Genomic DNA, 21,035 nt, shown 5'->3' with positions numbered 1-21,035 from the left:
ATCTAGTTGGACAAGGGTATGATGGGGCAGCCTCTATGTCCGGAATATTCAACGGTACTCAAGCTTATATACGGACAAAACACCCTATGGCATTATATATACACTGCAGTTCCCACTGTCTAAATTTGGCTATCTCTTCTTCTTGTAAAATCCCTGATATAAGGAATTGTATGGGAACTATGCAAACAATATGCAATTTTTTCTCATACCCTAAGAGATCAAATGTACTTTTGGATGCTATTAAAAAGCTTTTATCAGATGAAAAATCTTTTAAACTGAAAAAGTTTTGCCCTACAAGATGGGTTGAACGCCATGACGCCGTCATACTGTACTATGAATTACAACCTGCAATTATTTCTGCCCTGGAAGACATTTCTTTGTGGAAAGATATAGATACTTCATCAGCGGCAAATCAACTCCTTGCATCAATTCACCAATTTAAATTCCAAATATCAATGATGATTCTTGTTAAACTGTTTTCAATATCAGTGTCACTAAGCAAATTTTTACAAACAGAAAATTTGGATCTAGAAAATGCCCTTTCTTTTGCTGAAACTACACAAACTACTTTACAAGATATTCGTTTAAATGCTGATAAAGAATTCAATGAAATATTTAAGTCAGTTGAAAAAATTTGCAATACATTGGAAATTGCTGTTTGTGTTCCTAGAATATCTGGTCGGCAAACACACAGAACTAATGTAGACGTTGACACTCCGGAAAGTTATTACCGGGTAGGAGTATTCATCCCATTTTTAGATAATTTTATAGAGCAATTACATAATAGGTTTTTAGAACATCAGTCCATTTTGAAAAGTTTTGATTGTTTAATACCAAAGCCTAATCTTAAAGTTACAAAAGACATTGAAGATAAATTTAAGTTACTGCTAGAAAATTACAAAGATATCTTAAATGATGATAAGAATGATAATATATTAAATGAATATTCATGCTTTGCTGAATTAAAATTATGGCATAATAGCTTTGAATATCAACGTAAACTTTCTGAACATTCTGAACAATCTAAAATAACTGTAACAGATTTATTTTTCCAATGTAATTCAAAAATATATACAATTATTTCAAAGTTGCTTCAAATTTTCATCACTTTACCAGTTACAACAGCATCAGGAGAACGTTCATTTTCCACATTACGACGTATAAAAACTTATCTACGGAATACAACTGGACAAATCAGACTTAATGGTTTATCAATGTTAAATATTCCCAGGGATATAACAATAACGCCCGAGGAGATAGTCAATGAGATGGGAAAAACATCAAACAAGAGATTGGCATTAAATTTATAAAATTATATATTTTATTGCATACATTGTTCTATTAAAACAAGTTAATTATTTTCATTTTGAATTCATTGACCTTTAAACTGTTGATAATAAATTAAAAAATTATAATATAGACCATAAAATATATTAGATGTACAAATATAGGTCATACTATTTTGATACAACGTTTTATCATTTTTTAGCATAGGACTATACTATAGTAAATTATTAATAGAACAACCCCCCCCGAAAAAAAATCCTGTGTGCGCCACTGGGCTTCACTATGGATTATTTATGCTGATTAGCATAATAAATATTGTTATAATATGTTAGGATAACGCAGAAAATAATCTTACAATAAAATTGGCTGGAAAAATTCGAGGTATTTTTTTTTTTTTTTTAATACTTATGATACCAAAATGATTCTGAAAAAAAAAATCATAGTCTATGAATTCTAGAATTATTACGTACAGTTGAAGCAACATATCCGGTGCAGTATTATAGCTTTCGAATAAGATCACATTGAATTCTTTTAAAAGATTCGATTTTATAAATGAAAATGCTCTTTTACCACACCACGACGTTCGTTTAGGTTTTCGTGAAAACTTTACATAGTATTAAAAGTCATAGTCTCAATATTTAATCATGTTTCGCGTTCATATTTTTATGTCAACACGATATTGAACAAATTGTGGATGTTGAACAGTAGATGATAAAGTGCTCTCGGGGACGATGACGTAATAATCTGTTAATAATAATAATTAAATATATATATAATAAATAATAATAATTAATGTTGATAATAACGAAATGTTTTTGATACGAAGATAAAAAATACATTAATAAATCCATTTCTTCACAGAAAACCCGTTTGACAGAATCCTGAAGGTTATTGAAACATCGAGAATTTCAATTTGTAAAAATATTTTATAGGAAGAAAGTACTACTAATTAATATCATAGTTATAGTATAATGTTTTCAACATGTATATATGTATATGTTTTTAAATTTAATTAAATTCCCTAGAAAGTAAAATTCATAACGACGAATACATCATAAAACTGTCCGATTTTCATCCGAGTTGAAACTTTTAGTTTACGAAAAAGTCACGTTAAAGTCATTGTTATCAATGAAGTTTACACATGTTGATGTAAAATACTCGTAAAAATGTAAATTTTTAAAGTAACTTTAGGCATAAAACTATCATATCTGGTTTAATATATTTTCATTATTTCTCGACTCATGGAGTCGCAGATGATTACCGGTATTTAACGCGTTTTTTTTTTTTGAATAATATTTTATTTAATATTATAGTATTTGTGTGACAATGTGCACAAATTATACATAGATAATTTAATAAAATATAGTATATCTATAGAATATTATATCAAAAAACGTTTATTATTCGATCTCTTTGTTTTATTTGTAGTTTGTTTGAAATTAATAAAATCCGGCTAATGCCTTTGAAAACCTTTGATACTTAGAAGTGCCATATACTGTCACATTGCCATTCATTTTAAATTATATTATATTATATTTTTTTTTTCTTCATTTGAAAATATACAATCTATACCTGTTGGCATAATAAGTATATTATGTGTTCTGAGTACAATTTTAAATTACAGTAATGTATTAACATGTATAGAGAAATCATCCATTAATGATACTCATAGCTTGCTTTTATTTATTTCTCTTTTTTTCCGATTTATTATAGTAGGTTTAATTTGTGAGGGATAGCAGATCCCGACAGCATTTGCATTTTAGGCGTCTGGGGGGGGGGGGGGGGTCCGGGAATGGAGATATTATATTAGTTTTTTTTCTTTCTTTTTTATGCGTAAATATCTTGAAATTGTTGGCCATCAATGCATATCCATCATTTCAGTATGTTTGTAGAATTTACAAGTTTGAAACTTTGTACTGATGAAATTATCTACGGTAGGAGGGCACTGGAGACATATGTTTATAATACTTATATTAGTTTAAACAGCAGTCGAGCGGCTGTGAACGAGAAAAATATTTCATTCAGTGCATTGATCATCTGTGGCCTTCAAGAATATTAGCAATTTAAAAAAAAAATAATTGTTTTTTATATCAAAATTGTTTAGCCTATGTAGTTTGCATATAATAATAATAAAAGCTCAACTGTGATTTGTAATATGATGTGCAGTTTTATTGAGAAAATAGTTTTTTTTTTTAATTTACAACTACTACAGCTGTGATATTATATAAAAATATTATTACATTGTGAAAAAGTCATAACAGAATATAATGTTTAGAAAGCTATTGCGAAGAAAATGATGTGGGAAGGGTTTAGAATTTACTTCATCTTCTAAGATGTTTAATATTTTTTCCAACACACCTATATATAGCTACGTGTTACAGGTTTATAAAATAATATGAAATGTAACAAAATAACTATGATTTTTAGTTTTTAAACTTTGATTTATCAACTCAAAAGTATCAACAAAAGGTTGATTGACCAATAAAGTGTTTTATATTAAACCTAATTATATTATAGTTAGTACATTTATCTTATATATATATATATATATATATATATATATATATATATATATATATATATATATGTGTGTGTATATTATATAGGTATTAAAAAAAAACGTTTTAGATCATTTAATACAACTTTAATAATAATAAAAAAGATCTTAAAAACGAATACATTAATTAAAATGCATTATATTGTAGGTTATTAAAATTACTAGTTAGAATAACTAGGTTTCATTTAATACGTATATTTCAACTATATATATTACATATTATAGTTTACAATAATATACAAAAGGTTTTTATTTGAAATATTTGAAATAAACATTCTATACAAAATGCACAATTATTAGTTCATAGCATAGTATGGTGGCTTGAGCCACATAGCGTGGTGGTTGCAATCAATCACAAAACGTGAATCTGAGAGTAAACGCAGGATGTTGCTACTAGTTCTCGGATGGGTGACCACTTAGGTTCTTAGTGTAAAATCTTTGCTACACACACATGCGAGTGTCCAAAAACCAACCTTTATTTCACCCACATACACACAACGATTAAAGTCCTTAGAAAAAACAGCTAATTGCCATAGTTTCCGAGTGTAAGTTATATAATAAAAAAAAAAAATAATAATAGGTAGACGTGGAAGAGTTTTTTTAAGGATTCACCCATTAGTGGTTCTTCACTTGATTAATTTTATATATTTTTCTTTTGTTGCACATTTTCCCCTTTAATTTATAATTTAATTTGTTGTAGTATGATTAAATATTATTTTGAAGCAGATCATCGCGATGCCACTTTCATTTTAACGGTCGCTGTTGGTTTTATGTTATTATCGGATTGAGAGATCATTCATAAGGAACTTGCATGAGTTTGAAGTAGATTATATGGAAGTGCATAACTATAAAAAAAAAGCGAGCTTCTTCGTTAGTATTTAAGTTTTCATACTGAAATCAAATCATTTCGCAGAGTTAGATCGTATGCAATAATACATGGTAGAATATTGAAGAGTCGTTGAAATCATCTGTGTAAGACTAAAAAATAGGCTTAATGAGATTTTATGAAATGGCCATTTCTCTTTAGACTAATTCTAAATCACTAACTTTTGAAAGCAAACGTTAAGCATAAGCATAATACGGACATTTCAATAGTTTATATTTTAGTTTGCTGTGGTTGTTTCATGTAAGCTGTTTATATAGGCTGATTCCCCAAAAAGACCGTGGCATAATATTATCTCGTTGGTAAAATATTTTGTGTCACTGCTCGTGGAAGTGATAGAGCTAGTGGTGGACATTGAGTAAACTTTATTTGTTATTTTATAACATACAATGATTTACGTTTAAGTTTCGTAAATAGTTATCTTTCCATCTACCTAATAATTGAAAGCAATTAACTATTTACCTACGTGACCGATAATAGGCAACATTGTGTTTTTCCCTTTTTCCAGCAAGGTTGACTCTGTAAAACGTGAAATATCAATGGTCCACCTTGTATATTGCGTACACTATTATAAGTAGTTAAGTACATTGGGTTAGGCTCTTAAAAATACAAATAAAAATTTTAACTTTCTATTTCTCAATATTGTAATTCATAATATTAAAATAAAACTTAATAAAAATAACGTTTGTGCAGAATGTAGCCAGTATAGACGAATAGATGAATCGTATAAAGTGTACCTTAATAGGGTTGATATTACAGTGTATACAAATGTATTGCATAGTTTTACATATGATGCTTTGAGTTAAGATTGCCGACTATGTATTCACATCCGTAGTTATTTTTAATATTATTGTTATTATTTTAAATCGCTTCAATATTGTGTACCGTGGTTAGTGTCTGGTTACATCGATACAGTTATTATTGATTCACTTGGTTACCATCATTAGTGATCTCTGTTTACTGAACGAGCATTATCGCCAACGATAAAAACATTTTCGGCATTGTCACACCACGGTGAACCATATTATATTATTATTTTGTATAGTTATAATAACCATTAGTGCCAATATAAACGATTCGAACGTATTAATTTATATATTATAACTTCAAAATCAGATAAAAACGAGATATCAAGATTTCGAGTTACATACGCAGAACTTGAAATCATAATATAACAGAACTAATAATAATACTATTCACAAAATATATTATTTGTCGTATGGTAAATATATTATTTATTATATTTGTTAATTTTTTTAAATTTTTTTAAAATTTATTTTAAACATAAGATATTCCTAGCCTAGGCTATCTAAATCTACGGATATTTTGCAGTTTACATAGTAGTTTTAACATTATAACATGATAATTAAAATTAAAATATTTTTAAAGTACACTAAGGATAATGTTAACAATGGTGATTTTAAGATTACAATAATATTCTGATATTTCATATATTTATATAAATATTAGCTATTTGCTTATCTAATTATGATATTTGTGATTTAATGTAAAGGTTTAATCGGGAATCCAGACAAATGTAATTATGGGGAAATATTGCCTTTGGCAATGAGAGTATTTAGTACTGCGTAGAGTGGGGAGATAAGAGGATTGATTAATGAGCTTAAATTAGATATAAACATGGAACAGGTGTCGATGAATTTTTCTGTATGTGTGTTTTGTTGTTGTTTGGTGGCTTCTGCGTAAGATTTTGCTGTGCAGTTATCTTTGAATTCAGGGCGCTTAGTTGGAGGAATTTTTGGAGCAGGTTTTTGGGAAGCTGCCTTGTACTCGTATACTGGACATCCCTTAAAGTTGGCAGTGTGGTCCCCACTACATAGGGCGCATTTGGCGGGACTGTTGCAGTCTTTGGAACAGTCTTCCGTGAGTTGATTTTCACCGCATTTAACGCATCTAGGTTTATGACAGCAACCGTTTTTTGTGTGTCCGTATAATATATTTGTTAATAGTTGTCACCTATATGTTCGCCAGTCGTGGTTGTTATTTCGTTTTCCTACGAATATTATTATTTTATCGAGCAATGTGTCGGATGTACTCGGCTAAGTAATTAATAATAATTGCAGGTTGGTTATAAACAATATAACCAAGTACTAATACACATTTTAAAAAGCGATTTTAATTTCTATTTTTTTTTTTTTTTAGATATTCTATTGTGTTGTGACTCTTTGTTAGGACTCGTTTTGTTTAATAGTTTTCAGATTATTCCATATCTATCATACATAATACATAATAAAATTATTCGTGTATTTAAAAAATACCTCCAGTTTCTTTTGATGCACATTGATGGAATACAGAGTTGGACAAAACACTCTTAAGAATCGATTCTAAGTGCTTATATCGTACAAAGATTCTGACAAAATACAACTTTATTCAACATGCCCAAATTGTTTTTAATGCTATTATTTTAATCACTTTCTTTATTATATAAAAATATAAATACTTCCTTCATGGGGTGTAATTCAGATATGTTTGAATATTATGATTGCTATGATAAACGATTATGTATAAAGTTAAATTAATTTGGGTTAATAAAAATGGGTTTTTCTTTTCAATATTTTCTACTATGAAAAATGTTCTGTTAAATGTAGTTTTAGTAAAAATGAAAAAATCTCGTTCATCATTGATAATAAATTATTATTTATTGGATTGTATTCTTGTTCAAGGTTTAAAGAGTAAATTTATTGAATTTTACTGACAAATTAGATGAGGAGATTGAGCGGATGAGTTCATGTTTTACACGTAAAAAAAAATTTACATAATATTTTAGTGTTAACCTTTTTTTTTTATTCAAGTTGAGTGAAAAATATATTGAATCAAAAATATCTGTTTCTTTTTTTATTTCGACAGTGATGCATTTGACTTTAGTAGAAAAAGCGCTCCAAATATTTTACGAGGTTATTTATGTATCTATTTGGTAATTAAATGTGGTTAATTGATTTTATTATCGTAATGATAAACTACTGCTAAACATTATAAAATCATTCTGCTTTGGTAATTGTGTTATAATTTGAAACTCAATAATACTAGAAACTCTCAATTACAAAAAATTCTATGTATTTTGGTCTTGGAATTAGAATTTTGATATAAAAAAGTTTTGAAATATTTACGATTTCCTACTATCTACCATAATAAATATCACTATAATAGATGGCGTCGACCGCAACAAATAAAGGGAACGTTCTCCAGCAGAATACGATCATCCAGTCCTTCAACGCGTCGTACATGGTGCACAAAATGATCGGCACCGGAAGTTTCTCTCGTGTCTACAATGCATCGGAAGTGGTCTCGGGCACCGCGGTGGTGATCAAGGCGCTGAATAATTATGGCTCCGGTAAATCATGGTTGGAACTGTACTTCAAGGAACTAGAATTTTTGAACAGGGTTAAGTTAAGCCGGTTACAGTCCCGATACGTCCAGCTGAGGGACACTGTTCGACTCAAATCGGGAATGATATGTTTCGTTATGGAGAAACTGAGCACCACCTTACAGGCCGTGCTGCACAACATCGGCCCGTTGCCAATGTGCATTTGTCGGCCGATTGTCAGACAAATCGCACAAGGTACGTGTACAACAACAACAACAAAATGTAATGGTAGGTAATATATTATGTGTAACACGTCGAGCTAAGTAGGTACATAGTGTGTAGTACACAGTGGTGTATATAATATGTGCAAGTAGTAAGTACTAGGCGTGGGGCACAGTGACTTATCTCATCAGCTCCAAAGATAAAACTCAATGCCTAAGGGTTACAACTTTAACTGCCGATCTAGGGAAACGAATAAGATTTGTTGTAACAATATTATATTATGATAACGGTTTCGCAAAAATCACGATGATGAGAGATAAATTAATATTGCTATTCGATCTTGATATTGAATGATGGAGATTTAATATTTTAAATATTTAAAATTAATTTTGAGTGGAGTAACTAAAAATCTGTGTTTTTCATATGATTTATTTTAAAGTGGTCTCTGTATATATTATAGTATGGCTCTGTAGTAAGAATGAAATAAAGTATAAAAGATAAATTATGATGTAGGTAGGTAACTTGTGATATAGAAAAATTGTCAAATTATTTTTTTAAATATGTAAATTGTGTACCTATTATATTGGTGGATGGTTGTGAATTTATTTTAGTTGACATTTTAAGCAACTGTTAAAAAAAAAAAAAAACATTGGCATAACTGATGAAACATGAGAGGGATCGCGGGGAATGTCACTCTATATTTTCAACTTAATTTTTCTAATTATTTGAAAAACTAATTTATTAAACTAGTCACTCAAGCTAAATTATTATGTAAGTTGGGTAGGTAGGTATAGATAATTAGAAAATTAACTAATTAATTAATTAAAACATTTTTAATTAAAATTATTTTAATTAGTTGATTTAATGATGTCTAAATTTTATTATAATACGCTCTGTAATAATACATGGTGTATAATAAACATCGTTAATATTATATTAATAGCAAATATTATTATTATATCGGTTAATCTTTATACTGTATTTGTTCAATGTCCCTCTATAGTTAATATTTTTATAATATTTTTATTTAGATACTCTTGATAATATATACATAGAAAATGTAGGAAGTGATTTATTATCGTTATTAGTCTTTGGTAATAGAAGTCCTATTCGTACAATTAACCATTGATGATGTTTATTTTTGACATTTTCCAACTAGGCATATCTTGGATTTGAACATGTTTATCTCACCTCAAATTATTTTCAAAGGTTTGATTTAATAATTTAACCCGAAGGATAAATTTGGCTGCTCGGAGCACATCAATTTTTTACATTCGAGATCAGCTTATAACAACGGAGTAAAATAAATATCGACTATGATGTCTATATCATATGTTTAGCCGTTTAGGCATTTAATATATCTAACCTATGTAATATATTATTAGATCATTAAAGAAATTACTATCAGTTGTAAAATGACAGATTTTACACTGTTATAATATACCATAAGACTATGAGATATGTTCCAACATAGTACATCATCATGTACTTTAGTCACGAAGATAACGTTGTGACAAAAATTAACCAGGATAAGGTTCAAATTGACCTATTCTTATATTTCGTTTTGGACGGATAATGTCCAAAATTGGGTAAGATCAATCTTTCCCGGGTAATGCCGACTTTACACAAAATCGACGATTGGCCTTACGATAGTAAACCTTACGTTCACGATTTATTATGTACCAGATAGCGAGTGTTTGTTCCCGTAGACAGAACAAATGACAAATTAGTTTATAATGTTTTAACATCTTCTTGATCAGGTTGTTTTCGGAAAATCTAAGTTTTACCTAAATATTTTTCATTCTAAAATCTAATTATTATTATTTTAAATTTGATACCCAAAACAAACTCAAACATGTTCTTATAAACACTTTTATACTATTATAGTTAATGCTGTTTGTAACTAAAATGAAGTCTCAATAAGGTGTTTGATTTTTTTTTAAGCCAATATATTTAATTTCAATATAATTTTACAAAAAATAAGAATTAATATTAACTAAAGTTGCAAGATTTTTTTGTGTCATAACGTCTTACCACATATCGATCTGATTTTGTTTCGGTTTGATTGATAACAATTTGTTCGGTACGTCGGCTATCCGTATTCGTTGTTCACACGTATTAAGGCTTGGCGGGTTTGAAGTATTTGGGGATCGTACACGCCGACCTAAAGCCCGACAACATAATGTTCAAATTGGGGACAGGGAATAATATTCTGGTGAAGATTATCGATTTCGGTTGGGCGTTCGACATGAAGAACGTGCACACCATGTACCAGAAGCAGCTCCAGGTGATCCCATACCGTGCGCCCGAGGTGTGCTTCCAAGGCAATCTAGATCACGGTCTGGACATGTGGGCCCTGGGATGCATCATGCCGGAAATTGTTACCGGCGTCAAGCTGTTCGACGTCGACGACGAGGAACTGTTGATCAAAATGATCATACGCACACTTCCAGTGCCCGAGTACTTGATATCGGACTTATCAAAAGATATCCTCGAAACGAAACTCACCGTCGGTTGGATTCAATTTCAGGTGATTATCATTTACATGGCACATTATCACAATACCGTTACACTTCCGTTGCTTATCGTTGCTATCATATTATTATAAAATACCCACCTTAGCTGCACCAATTCCATAAGTATCTATTCGTCACTGATTTTAAATTATAACTTACTAACACTCACATCATATGTATAAACTGTTAAATATTAGTATTTTAAAACATTCGAAAATATTTTTAGTTTAATTAAATTATGAAAATATTCCTACTCCATCGGGCATAGATTATGTTAGATACTAGTGATGCCACAATGTTCGTACAATTTTTATACAGTACTACTGACATTCAGTATATTAATATATGCATCAGTTAAAACTCATTTAGGTATAACAATCTAAAGATTATAATATTTAGTTTAATACTTTGTCTGAAGTACTGATGCACAATAAACTTACTGTAGTAACTAATAAGCCAAATAAAAAAAAAAATTAGGCTGATGTAAACCCTCCATTTGTTTTAGTCATATAATTATACCTATACGTCATAATAATATTCATTATAAGATTTTCTACAATTAAATAACCATAACACGTTACACATATTAAGTCGTATATTTCATTTGTTGGATATTTAAATTTTAAATACGATATTGGAGTTCAACTGTAATCTGCAGTCACACCAAACATTAAAATTGTACCTACGTATTTTGTACTGTTTTTTTTTTCATCCCATCATCGCAGTAAGACTAATAATTCGTCTTTTAACAAAGACGATTAGAGCAAGTACTTTATGATTTATGAATTCCTACTTTTGAATATGTTTGAGAATTATTATAAAATGCCTACTGCTTGTAGAATAAACGGCAATAAAAAATAAATTATTATGACTAGCGTGCGTTGATCAAGTCATGATGATAATATTATTTCAGCGTGTTTGCAGCATACATTTCACTAATCATATTGTGTGTACGATTAATTACCAATAATTATTATAGATGTAGCCATGTACGCAGGTGGTATACGTTACTTGAATTAAAAGTATACGATACTATATGATATTATGATAGTAAAACACGCATTTTTATTTATAAAAATTAAATTAAATTTTTAAAACGCGCCCTGTACGTTTTTCAATACTCGTTTCGTCAAATATTATACTTTTTTCACATCTTTCATAAGCTTTCCTCATCGTATACCTGTATTGTATAGCACATTATCAATAACGAATTTTGCTTACTGAAATGATTTGATTTTTTTTTCCGAAAAGAGAAACGTCTAATACGTACCAGCTGTTTATATGCATTATTATTAAAAGCAGGATACGGTATTGTAATACGCAGGAATTGTTTGATAAAAATATTAATATGTATATACTATTCTATCGTTTGTGGTCCATTATTATAAAGTTTTCACGAGAAAGAAATGGTTTCCAACTGCATACATTGTTATTGGCAAGAATCTGAATCCGTTTTGTGAGTAGAAAATATGAGCGAAAAAAAATAAAATGAGCTATACGTTAAAAGCCATTTCGAATTTGGGCTATTTCGTAAGAATTACTTAGGACAGCATATTTTATTCAAGACATCGTTTTTATTAAGAATGATGGTATAAAGTTTTTTCAAAACTTCATTCTACACAATAATATTTATTGTTTGTGATGCATACCGTCGGGAAAATATGTGCAACTTGATGGTCCCAAACAAACTCAATTACAACAATATGATTCAAATGTTCGATTTTTGTTTGTATGAATAGATAATATAGCGCAAAACTGAAATGTCTAAATAAAAAAATTATGCATCGATAGTCAATGATTGTAAAATATAATTCAATATAATATTATAAATAAATGCAAGATTTTATTGTATTTCTAAAAAATAAAACTCTTAAGAATATATTGAGATATAAATTAGTAAATGCAAAACTAAACTTTTAACTAATTTTTAAAATAAACAACATAATTAAGGAAAAATAAAAGTTTATAAAATCATTGCCTATATTATACTTATTTATAAAATTGTATTTCATATTATCATAATTATTATAAAAATTATTAACTTATTTCGTATTGTACTAGGAAATATAAAATATATTTACTTTTCTACAAAATATTATAACTTTTTTATATATTTAAAATTTTCTTGAATAAACGTCATTAGATGTGTATGAATATTAACCATTTTAATATCTCAACACTTAATATAAATTAATCGTCACAAAAATAAAAATAAAAAATGCTTTTTTAAACGGTGACACTAAAATACATGGTCACATATTTATACCTTTTTGGTTCCAAATCTTCATGTAAGGATGAAAACATTATGCATACTTTTTTATAACACTTTATTTTCATTTGTAGAATTTGCAACATGACATAACCGGACAATCTGACCAGCAATACTGTGAGGACATCTATTGGTTCGTGGACTTGGTGCACAAAATGCTAACTGTAATGCCGGAAACGCGAATAACAGCGGTCGATGCACTCGCTCACCCGTTCCTGACGATCATGCATTTCATCAAGTACCCAAGCACAGTGATGACCAAGAAACACGCTAAACTTATGAAATCGTGTATGCTAGACATTTAATTCGATATCAACCTCAATGTTTTTCTGACCGGGTCCCTCCACACTTTTAATTTAAAAACCAGCCAACTCTGCCCACCGATATGTGCACTTTCGGTGAAAGCTTCTTTTTTTTTAATAATAATTTATTATTTGTATTGTACGCGTATTTATTGTATAACACTACGATATAGGTATTATCATCTTGAAAATAAGACGTCGAATGTGATAGTAATAAAGATAACTGTGCAGTACCATTTATACGCTGCGTTATTGTGTAGTGATCATTTTGTTTAATAAATAGTTCGGTAGATCGTGGTTTATACTTGAGTATAAGTAATGTTTTTCGGTCACATCTGTCTGCACGGTATGGAAAAAAGTCTGAAATTTCGAAGTTTTGCATCCTGAAATCACCTATATTTTATATATATATATATAGCTATCCCTTGAAAGTACAACGGTCTGAATATTAATCTCCACAGGGACTCTAGGATAATATAATGCGCCTACCGTTTGTGCCTACAATCGTGTGGTGGCGATTTGCCAGAAATAACTTCCATTTTGTCCCGTTTATCTAAATTGCCTGCCTGTAGGTACTTCGTACATTCATTTTACATTTTTAATAATAATAATAATAAAATGTTTTGTACAACAATATAGAACATTTTCAAATGTAGGAGCAAGATTTGAGAAAAAAGGAACATAATAAGAGATTGATGAAAATCTCAACAAAAAATTTGGAACTTATACGTAATCACTATGCTGTACCTATTGTAGGTGACAAGTCAACGTGCATCTCATCATTAAATTATAATGACTATAACGTATGTGTTAAATATTTTGAATCCAAAAACAAGTCGAAAAGAGGATTTGAGTAAAATAATGTTCTAGGTTTTACTTTAATTTTAGATTCTGAGCGGAGCGATGAATGTATTGATTTTACCATGATGTGTTTTTTTTTTTTTGTGTGTGTGTCTGTCATCACGTTTTGGAGCAGTGAAAGTGCTTCGATTTTTGATTTCAGTACTTCGTTCGATCTGAAAGTGAATCTAGTTGGTACTTTGGGGGGTCAAAAGTGAAAAATTCTTAATACTTTTTTAAATAATCGAGATAAACAAACTAAAAACTAAGGGGAAAACGGGAAATTTTACGCACAATCAATTTTTGACAATTTTGGTTTTTGATGTAACTTTAAAACAAATGACTTTAATACATGAAATTATCACCAAATGTTTGTATAAATATATTCTATCTGCCATGCAATTTTCAAAAATGTTCAATTTAAGTTGATCTATGAATAGGTATTTGCAATTTTCGATCATTATTAGTTTTTTTTAAAACTAATATCGATAAAAATTTATTTGTTAGGTAGAAATTTTTGAAAATTTAATACAAGGCTTTTAACACATTGTTACAATAGCAGTTGAAAAATAAAATAAATTCGTAGTCACAATTTTTTTTTATTAGCATTTGAAGTACAAATATTGACAAAAATTCGTCAAAACCATGAATATTTTTATTTTTTTGTGTCTGTAATCTCGTTTTGGGGCAGTAAAAGTGCTTAGATTTTTGACTTTAGTACCTTGTTCGATCAGAAAGTGAATCTAGTTGGTACTTGGGGGGGGGGGGGGCAAAAGTAAAATATTCTTAATACTTTTCTAAATAATCGAAATTTTACGCACACTCAGTTTTCGACAAAATCGATTTTGGTTTTTGATGTAACTTTAAAACAAATGACCGCAGATACTTGAAATGTTGACTGAATCTTTATATAGGCATTTTCTATATTTGATACAATTTTCAAAATATTTAAATATTTTGAGCTGTTTACTGACATTTTAATTTTTCAACTTTTTTGGTTTTTTTTTCTTTAAATATCGATAAAAATTTATTTGTTGGGTAGAAAAACTTGAACATTTAATGTAAGGCTTCTAAAATACTGTAACAATAGCAGTTAAAAAATATTAAAAATATATAGGCACGATTTTTTTTTATAAACATTTAAAGTTCAAATTTTGAATAAATACGTAAAAATTACGGCAATGTTCAAATTATCTTAGATAGAAATTCATAAAAGTTTTTCTTTTTAATTCTAAGATTTGAAAATTTAATACAAGGCTCCTAACATGTTTTTACAATAGCAGTTGAAAAATAAAAGAAATGCGTAGTCGCAATTTTTTTTTAACAATCATTCAAAGTTTGAATTTTGACAACATACGTAAAACTCACGAAAATTCATAAATTATTTTATGCTAGAAATTCATTAAAAATTTTCCTTTTATATCTAAAAATTTTAAATTTTATATAAGGCTCCTAAAATATTTTTACAATAGTAGGTGAAAAATAAAATAAATATATTGGCACAATTTTTTTTTACAAGCATTCAAAGTTTGAATTTTGTCAACATAATAATATCTAAAAATCACGAAAATTTGCAAATTATTTTAAACTAGAAATTCATAAAAATGTTTTTTTTTTTTAAATCTAAGATTTGAAAATTTTTAATAATCTATAATATATCCTAGACAGATAAACCGTCTTCGCTCAGAATCGTTTTTTGTATACAATGATATATAAGTAATATCATTGGATTCAAATTTAATTCCATCCATTACAGTAACCCACTTGTAACCTACTGTACAGCAGAGCGACATCCACGACTTACCCGCCTTTTTTCTATTATATTGTAAAATACTGGACGTTTTTTTAATTCTGACTCCCCTCCCAATATACCCACCAAATATATCAAAATTTCTACTAGAAAACACCAAAAAGTTTAAAATCTAAGCGTTGTTATAGTATACGTAATACTATGCTTTTATGTAGCACAAAAATAAAATAAAATAAAATACAAGCCATCGTAAAATAAACATTGGTATTCATCGCTTTGTTCGGAATCTATAATTATGGACAATGGCGTGGTTGTTGCAATCGACAAAATACGCGTGTAATTGAAATTCCTGCATACTCACAGATAATAATCATCGACATCGTTACTCATCTACATATATATATATATATACGATATAGTGTCACGGTGGCGCGTTTAAAAATTCCACCACGGAAACCACCTTCTTCACAGGCGATCTCTCGGAGTCTCGTAACGGTCTAAAAATTTTACTGACCAATTTCATAAAATATACGCATAACCTACCTGGTCGGTAAAATCTTTATACTGGGCTGCAAAATACGTGTATATTATTTTAATAATATGATACCGTGCGTCGTGTGAGTATAATATTACTGTAATTCATCATAATATAGACAATATTAGTTTTGATCCTACGGAACCTGTCAAAGATCAAGCTGCACAGAAAATAAATTTAACTGCTGCAGCAACGCCGTTCCCAAACGAAAAAGTACCCCAATTTATCTAGGTATGGTTACTGGTATAACCAGCTATACCCCGACATATGTGAGGGCATGTGTATATAATAATAATATTACGGTATAATGTTCGTGGTGCAGTGGTATATATAGGTATATTATACTAACCCGCGAGCGTGTGGCAACAAAAGAGTCCGTCCGGGATGTTTTAAACAAACAGCTCCGAGGGGGGTTGGGTACGTAAATTACTGTTTTTGTCGAGAAAACCGAGAATTACGCTATCCACTGTACCGACCTACTGTAGGTATAACATCCATTTTTAGATTCTCGAAAGAATAATTTCGTATTATTATTATTATTATGACGTCATTTTTGTTATCGACGTACTTTGTTGTTTCTGTAGAGTAAATTTGTTGTGAACGAATAACATGATATTGTATACATTCATCAACGTAATAATTAATTTAAAACAATACATTGCGACAATAATAAAATATATATCTTATTGTACAAGGTGGTTATTTTTAAAATTAAATAATCTTTTCCTCAAAATGTTTAAAATTTTTAAAATTTTCAAAACTATACATTTTTTTAATGATTTTTAGTCATATAAGACTTTTTATTTTTTGTATTGATAATATTAATACTCTTTCATATAACATCGTATGTTTTTATTTTCATATCCCAAAGCAAAATATTTTTGTGAGTAACATATAACACATAAGATTTTCAACGAGTACCAACTTAATCATTAGATTATAAGTTAAGCCTGAATCTGGATGCACTAATTATAGTAATAATTAAATACGCCCTTATAGAGGCAAAAAATATATGCAACAAAAACCGAAAATATATTGCAACGTGAAATTTGATTATTTTTATTCAATATTTAATTATTAAGATTATAATAATTAATTGTTCCTATAACATTTATTAAAAGTAAAATTAAAAGAAAAACAAAAGTTGATGCAAAGCAAAAATCATATTTTAAATACAAAAGTTTGTATTGTTTTTCAGAAAAAAAGTTATATCAATGTGTAAGCTTACAGGTACAACCAATTTTAATATTAATCAAAAAACTTGTAAGTCAAAACAATATGTTCTATATATTTACTTTTGAGATTGGTAATTTTTTAGGATATAGTTGTATGATGATAAAGCTGCGTAGTACATCGACGCTATTCTGATTGGTACATTATAAAATTGTCAATTTTTTTTTTATTTCTGGAAAATAATGTTATTTATTTATTTTTTATTAAATATTCAATCTGTTTTACAATAAAAAAAAACAATAAGAAATAGGGATAACAAAGTAGGTATACAAACATGAATAACGTGAAGAGGAGACAGTTCATTAACAGAACCTCAGAAAAATTTTTTTTACTCTCTATATAAGGATAACTCTAACCCAGAATAATGTTATGCGTGAAAATTATTGTTTTCACTTTGAGTTATTTTAAAAATGTCTTTCAACAATTTTAGTCCAGTAATTTTAACTGATGACATTGTAACTGTTCGTTTTCATGACTGCATAAAATTTGAATTCAACGAGACAGTAGACTCACAATGAGAATACCGATGATATTATCATCACTATGCACAGTCGTTTAATTAACATCGATTTAAATATTTAAATAATATTACATAATTTGACCTTCCTGTTATTTTTCACGAAAAATTGAACGGTTTGCACATTCCCATTATAATACAAGAAATACATTAATCATAGTAAAATGTCAACTTATAGTTGAGAACATTTACTATAGTTGTTAATTAATTCTAATGGTATGTTAACAGGATACCTATTTTGTTTAATAAGGTATATTTTAAATTAAACGTAATAATTTGATTTAAAATTAAATGCATCAATTACTCAAAGAGTACCTAAGTAAAAAAAAAATATTTTTATTTAAGACTCGTATGCGTTTAAGTGATATTGTGAGAATATAAATTAAATAACAATTTCATTTTTCAAATATTTTCAAATATTCTTACTATTTCAATGTTAATAGGTACCTACCATAAATTCAATACGCATTTGAACATCTCTACTTTTGTTATTGTAACTTGTATTGATCGAATTTCAATAAATTGTAGAAAATAAATAATGAGGAATAATAGTTTCAGAGTACAACATTTTTATATAATATAATGTATACATAATACTACATGACATACATTTTCAAGGGAAAAAAAAATTTTTTTTTATTAAAAAGTAAAATACCAGAATAAGTTATTTATATTTTATACATATTTTATATCAATATTTTTATGTTGTTTCATTTAATTATGTTGGGTTCATTTTATAAATGTATCTTGCGTTTTATACAAAATATTATATGATCGTCGAATTTAAAAAAAATAACTTCTACGAAGTTTTATTTAATTTAAACTAAGGTCAGTTTTCTAATAATTTTTCATTTAAGTCTTAATTATTAAATTATATTTTTAATTTTGTATCAATGTTGCTAAATATTACTTACTATAACTTGAATAATATTTGCTGGTAAGTAAAACAAACTAAGTTGAATATCTGAGAGCTAGCCCACCTTGTCTCCCCCCCTTCCCCAAATTAGGTCTATGCTCTTAAGCTCTGTTACAAATGTTATTGTAATAAGAGGCAATATGTATATTAGTACTTTTAGAGCTGAAATGAAAAAACATCGCTGCAATAAGAACAACTAATAAGGAACCTTGTATTAAATTTTCAAGTTTTTTTGGTCATCCAACATTTTTGAAAATTAAACTTTATATATATAACACTAACATAAACATTTGGTGAAAATTTCAAATATTTACAGTGATTAATTTTTGAATTACAACCATATAAAAAAATCGATTTGGTCGAAAACTGATTTTGCGTAAAAATCGTTTTTCTGTCATTTTTTTTTTTTGCTTTTCTCGATTTTTTTGACAACTGTTGGAAAATGTTTACGTTTGACCTGTATAATGCACCAAGGATATTCACTTTTACATCAGAAACCACCCCCAAAGTTTGAAATTGAAGCATTATTTCGACTAGTTATGCTGTACACAGACACACACAAAAAAAAAACACATCATTTTAAAATCAATACATTCATCACTTCGTTTAGAATCTAAAAAAAATTCGACTGCGGATTCATGGATGAAAACATTATCCTACGTAAATAGTAAATACAGAAAAAAAATACTTTATTAAGTAAACAATGAGACAGTAAGTTATTTCGAATATTATAATAATTCAAAATAATAATAAATGATACTGTAAACAACCTAATGTTTAAATCGAATTCATTAAGAACAGTTGTAAAATATATTTTTAATGAAAATAACAGACAATAAACCTATACTTCGACGCAGTATTGTGTTTCTATTTTAAATACAATATACAAGTAGTTATCTTTAATTTATTTTATCAAATTTAAAACATCTGAGTTTACGTGAAGTTAGACGATAATTTTCTCAAGCACTCACATGTGTACATTTTATTATTTATTTTTTCTTGCATAACATTAGTGCTTCATTAGTGTGACTATTTTCAAAATTTGTGATTTACTGGTTCAACCGTTAATTAAAAAATATATAAGGAGACAAGAAAAATTTTCTCTGCCACCACTCACTCTTGAAAAAATGAAAGCTGCAATTTTAGAGGGGTGGCTGGGTGAATGTGAAAAGTGAATAAACGGATTTATCGAATATAACAAGTGTCGTACAAACTTATGTTTGGAGGAAAAAAAATTAAAAAATTGCATTGGGGGGGGGGGGAGGGACTGAAGTAAAATTAGTACTTATGACCGACTTTAAATGTCCCATCCGTTATTTTTGAATTTCACATTTTCACATTTTCACAATTTTAAATTATTTTTTGTTTAAATGGCACGCAGTGATATCTGCATTTCGAATCATAATATTATCGTTTTCGATGTACCTATATAACGTACAATCAAATTTCATCAATTCATCCGACCGCGATAACGTACAACTTCTAAACTTTTGAAAATACGGTTACATAATTGTATTATATGAGTCGTATTGGCATAAGTAAATATCAGTCATGTCCACCGAAACACTACCGAGTTTTAAAAGCGAGGAATCTCCCGTTCCGACCCGCGGTAGACACAAAATCGATGGAAAACATTAAACCCGGTTGGACGTATGGCAATTAGTGACGCATGGGACAAATAAGATTTCGCGTATCTTAGACGCCTTAATGTTAAACAATGTGGGGTTCCCAAAATAACGGTACAGATACAAAATGACTACGAAAAAAAATGATTTTGCTCCGCTTTCGATATTGTTTTTCATTACTTTGCAATGATCTCCAATTTTTTCAACAGGTGAGCTATTACACGTTTAATAACTTGCAATTCTTAATGAATGATTTTTTTT

The 21,035-nt window shown here is 28.6% G+C and overlaps 2 protein-coding genes across 3 annotated transcripts in view; one reads left to right on the top strand and one right to left on the bottom strand.

Annotated features, from left to right (window-relative positions):
* LOC107166611 (GTPase-activating Rap/Ran-GAP domain-like protein 3) overlaps positions 1-21,035 on the bottom strand; it is a 370,828-nt gene that overhangs the window by 180,389 nt on the left and 169,404 nt on the right. The window lies entirely within an intron of this gene.
* On the top strand, positions 7,893-13,428 carry LOC107169619 (homeodomain-interacting protein kinase 2-like). The gene is made up of 3 exons (XM_089222046.1): positions 7,893-8,304; positions 10,395-10,801; positions 13,131-13,428. The coding sequence occupies exons 1-3, from the start codon at positions 7,893-7,895 to the stop codon at positions 13,359-13,361; spliced, it is 1,050 nt and encodes a 349-aa protein (XP_089078172.1). The 3' UTR covers positions 13,362-13,428.

The sequence above is a fragment of the Diuraphis noxia genome, unplaced genomic scaffold (genome assembly GCF_037042655.1).
Source record: "Diuraphis noxia isolate RWA-SAM2 unplaced genomic scaffold, SU_Dnox_SAM2 contig0003, whole genome shotgun sequence".
Taxonomy (NCBI): domain Eukaryota; kingdom Metazoa; phylum Arthropoda; class Insecta; order Hemiptera; family Aphididae; genus Diuraphis; species Diuraphis noxia.
The sequence above is the reverse complement of the archived record's forward strand: the minus strand, read 5'-3'. Positions and strand labels throughout refer to the sequence as shown.

Excerpts from the sequence above, each read along its gene's own strand:
- LOC107169619 (XM_089222046.1), top strand. The coding sequence starts at position 7,893 with ATGGCGTCGACCGCAACAAATAAAGGGAACGTTCTCCAGCAGAATACG. Across the intron at positions 8,305-10,394 it reads TGTCAGACAAATCGCACAAG|GCTTGGCGGGTTTGAAGTAT; the intron begins GTACGTGTACAA and ends ACACGTATTAAG. Across the intron at positions 10,802-13,130 it reads TCGGTTGGATTCAATTTCAG|AATTTGCAACATGACATAAC; the intron begins GTGATTATCATT and ends TTTCATTTGTAG.